Genomic DNA, 3,810 nt, shown 5'->3' on the forward strand with positions numbered 1-3,810 from the left:
GGGGTGCGGGGGTCAGGCGGCGCAGGAGACGCAGGGTCTGGGAATTACCGGAGCGGCTCGGCCCGAGCGCATCTGGACCTGGGCGGGGCGGAAAGCTGACCCCGGGGCGGGGATGCAGACTGCACTCCTCCAAAGCTGTCGCGGGCGGGGGCTCGGCGCGCCGACACTCACCTGGGGCTCGGGCCCCCGACGGCATTTAAAGGGCGGAGGGCGAGGTCCGGCCGCCACACCGGGAGCTGCTGCGGGGGGCCGCACTGGCTGGCGCGCCCGTGAGCTTGGGCGCCGAGCCATCGCCCCGGCCCGGGAGCGGCAGGATATGGCCGAATACGGCGACGGCTCGGGGCCCTCTGCGGCCCCGCACGGCCAGGCCCGGGCGGCCGCGCGCCCCTCCGGCTTCGCGCGTGGAGATCTGGGCACAGCGGGCGCCGGCCCGCGCCTGTGGCTGAACGCTCCCGCTCTCAGCTCCGCGCCCTACGCGCCGGGCCCCGTGCCCGCGGCCCCCTACGGGGCCCCCGGCCCGCTGCTCGCGGCCCCCGGCGGCCTGGCAGGCGCCGACCTGGCGTGGCTGAGCCTGCCGGGCCAGCAGGAGCTGCTGAGGCTGGTGCGGCCGCCCTACTCGTACTCGGCGCTCATCGCCATGGCCATCCAGAGCGCGCCGCGGCGCAAGCTGACGCTCAGCCAGATCTACCAGTACGTGGCCGGCAACTTCCCCTTCTACAAGCGCAGCAAGGCGGGCTGGCAGAACTCCATCCGCCACAACCTGTCCCTCAACGACTGCTTCAAGAAGGTGCCCCGCGACGAGGACGACCCAGGTAACAGAGGCGCGCCCCCTCGCGAGTTCAGGACTCCGGGCTGCGGGCACTCGAGGCACCCGGCGGCCCCGGACCGTCCAGGCTTCCCAGCTGGGGGAGCCGAGGCGGGAGGAGGTGCGGAGGAGACACCGATTGGGCCGCCCACCGGCTGCAGGAAGCCAGCCGACCCCCGCCGCCCTGAATTCCTGTCCAGGACAAGTGAGTCTCTAATTCTCGGCCCGCTCTCGAGAAGGAAGAAGCCCGGGAGCTAGCCTGCCGGGGCGACCTTGGGAATTGGTTCTCTCGGGGGCGCGTGTCCTCTGCTTAAAGCGGGGAAGACGGCGGCTCCCCGCCTCCCCCGAAGGTTAAGACAAAGGTGATGCCGCTTTGGGAGGCTGCAGAGAGACCAGGCGAAGTATCCGCCCCACTGGCGAAGCAATGACCGGAGGAGGGCGGGTTCCGTTCTTCACTTCGCAGGCCTTCTCTCTGGCCTTGCCCGCGGCGAGGCTCTGTACTTCCCCGGCGTCGTCCTTCCCTGTGGACGCCCGATCCGGTATACAGCGTCCCCTCAAGGTTTGGGGTGGGGGTGAGGGTTCACGGAGGGGCCGGTGGGAATTCCTCAGAAGTTGACCTCCATTTCTCACCTTCTCCCCCATCACCTCGGCCAGACCCCGTTTTTTCTGAACCGGGCCCTTTCTTCTTCCGCAGGTAAAGGCAATTACTGGACCCTGGATCCAAACTGCGAGAAGATGTTTGACAACGGCAACTTCCGAAGGAAGAGGAAGCGGAGAGGGGAGGCGAGCGCGGTCGCACCGTCGGGTCCCCAGAGCCTGGCTGGAGCCAAGACGCCTGAGCTGGAGCCCCTGGGCGCCGTCTCCCCTGACCTGCGGGCCTCGGCGTCCACGCCCGCGCCCGAGGCCGCGGCCTGCTTCTCCAGTTTGGCCTCGGCCGTGGGTGCCCTGGCTGGCGGCTTCAGTCCCTTTCCCGGGGGCCTGGCGGGAGACTTTTCCTTCGGGAGACCCACGACGATCGCCACTCACAGCCCCCAGGTCCCCGGCCCGGCGCCCGGCTTTGCCGCTGGCCAGCAGACCGGCGGCCACCAGCTTCCGCGTCGGTCACTTCATCTACAGCCGGGAGGGGACTGAAGTTTGATGGGAGGCCTGGAACTGTGCCGAGTGCGGGGTCCACAGGCGCTGAGCTCAAGGCACCGCGAGCTCCCCCCCCCAACCCCCCCGCAGAGGTCACGACAGGGCTGGGGGTGCAGGGCCCAGAGTCCCGCTGCAGGGAACTCAGGCCGCCATGCACTCCTCACCCAGCGACCATCCAGGTGGGGCGAGTGGGCGCCGCCCCCCCATCCTTCTAGTTGGCCTGGCCCTGGAACCCACGCTCCTAGAGGGTTCCATCTGAAAGGGGCGACAGGCTGGCACTCACCCCAGATTTTCCGCGGGGAGCCTGACCCAACCCCAAAGATACTTTGGTGTCTTAGATAGGTGCTACTGGGGATCCCCGGAACGCTCTGGGTGGGATTTTCTCCCACCTTTCCAGCCTGGCCCACCCGGCGCCCAGGCCCTTTCCTCGGAGCTCCAGGGAAGCCCGAGGGGTTCAGGAGCACCCCCCGGGGGACCGGGTGGGTGCCCTCACCCTTAGAGGGTCAGAAGCAAGGGGTGTCTGGAGCTGAGGGGAGTAAGAGGGACTTCCCGATGGCTGAAGCTGCGCTCGGGGGAGGAGGGCAGCCAGCGGTCCTGCGAACCGCGGCTCCTTCCCTGCCACTCAACGCCCACCTCCCTCCCCAGTCTGTGGACCAGGTCATCACCTCGAGGGGGTTGCCGACGGGGGCAGTGCCTAGCGCCCTGGAGTCTCAGGCTGGGTTTAGGCTTGCCCCCTTCCCGCCTCCCCCTCCCCGCCTGCCCCGCCACGCTCACACCCTGAGAAGTCACTCGTGTTCTCTCTGCGCCCACCCCTCACCCCGCAGTTTGGGCCCCAGCTCCCCCACCCCTGAGCCTTCGGTGCACATGTAAGCCGCTGCCCCATTTGTATTCGCTCAGAAGGTCACCTCTGGAGCCAGCAGCCTTTGGGAGGAGACGTGTTGGCCTAGGTAGCTCCCCGAGTTTCTGTCGCCCGGGTCGGGGTTGGGGTAGGGGGAAAGTGGCGCATTTGGTTTGCCCTGGAGCAGAGGGCTCTTGGCGGGGCACACCCACTCTCTGTGCTCTGGGGACGCAGGAGAAGTGTCTTTCCTAGGAGGCCGAGCGGGAGAGGACCCCGTGAACTTGGGGGAGGGCAGGGGATTTGGCGAGCCCGAGCGGAGCCGCTGCCTCCAGGGAGCTGCAACGGTTTTCCCGGGTGAACACCAAGACTGACCGCGCAGCCCAGCGCAGCCGCTGCCGCTGGAAGGAAGGCCCGCGGTTTGTCGATTTCTTAAGGCTGAGCCAGCTGTGATCTTGATGTGTGTGTGTGTGTGTGTGTGTGTGTGTGTAAGGCGGGGGTGGGGGAGAGGAAGGGAAGGCGCTTGGGTGTGAATAGAATAAGCCAGGTGTTGGGGTGAGTTTGGAGCCCCCGGCGATGTTCCTTTGAGCCTCTCTGGAAGCACAGTGGCTTGCTTCGAATCTCCTCTCTGCCGCCAGGCTGGGGAGGGCGAGCTGGGTCCTAGCTCTGTTACCTTACTTTGCTGCCAAACGGACAATCAACCCTAAGCTCTCCCCGCGAAGGTAGTACAATTTAAGAAAACCAGCAAAGAAAAAGAAAATCCTCACATTACAAAAGGAGAGAATCTTCTTTCTCTCAGGCCTATTTAATTAACAAAAATGCTAAAAATAAACACCAACAGACTGTAACTTGAATGTACCTGTTGTTCTGTACATTTTTGAAGGATTCACCAGGGTTTTCAGCATTTTCAGTCTAGATTCTGTGTTCCAGATTTCTGCAGGAAACTTGGAGTAAAGGAACTTTTAAAAATAAGCTTGACAACACTGGGAAAGTACAATGCACACGTTTACAATTAATGGAGCTTTCAGAAAATTGG

The 3,810-nt window shown here is 64.9% G+C and overlaps 1 protein-coding gene across 1 annotated transcript; it reads left to right on the forward strand.

The window, feature by feature from the left end:
* The first annotated feature begins 316 nt into the window (after window positions 1–316).
* Window positions 317–3,601, forward strand: FOXI2 (forkhead box I2). The gene is made up of 2 exons (XM_020879352.2): window positions 317–812; window positions 1,500–3,601. The coding sequence occupies exons 1-2, from the start codon at window positions 317–319 to the stop codon at window positions 1,934–1,936; spliced, it is 933 nt and encodes a 310-aa protein (XP_020735011.2). The 3' UTR covers window positions 1,937–3,601.
* Window positions 3,602–3,810: the final 209 nt, after the last annotated feature.

Source organism: Odocoileus virginianus, chromosome 7 (genome assembly GCF_023699985.2).
Source record: "Odocoileus virginianus isolate 20LAN1187 ecotype Illinois chromosome 7, Ovbor_1.2, whole genome shotgun sequence".
Taxonomy (NCBI): domain Eukaryota; kingdom Metazoa; phylum Chordata; class Mammalia; order Artiodactyla; family Cervidae; genus Odocoileus; species Odocoileus virginianus.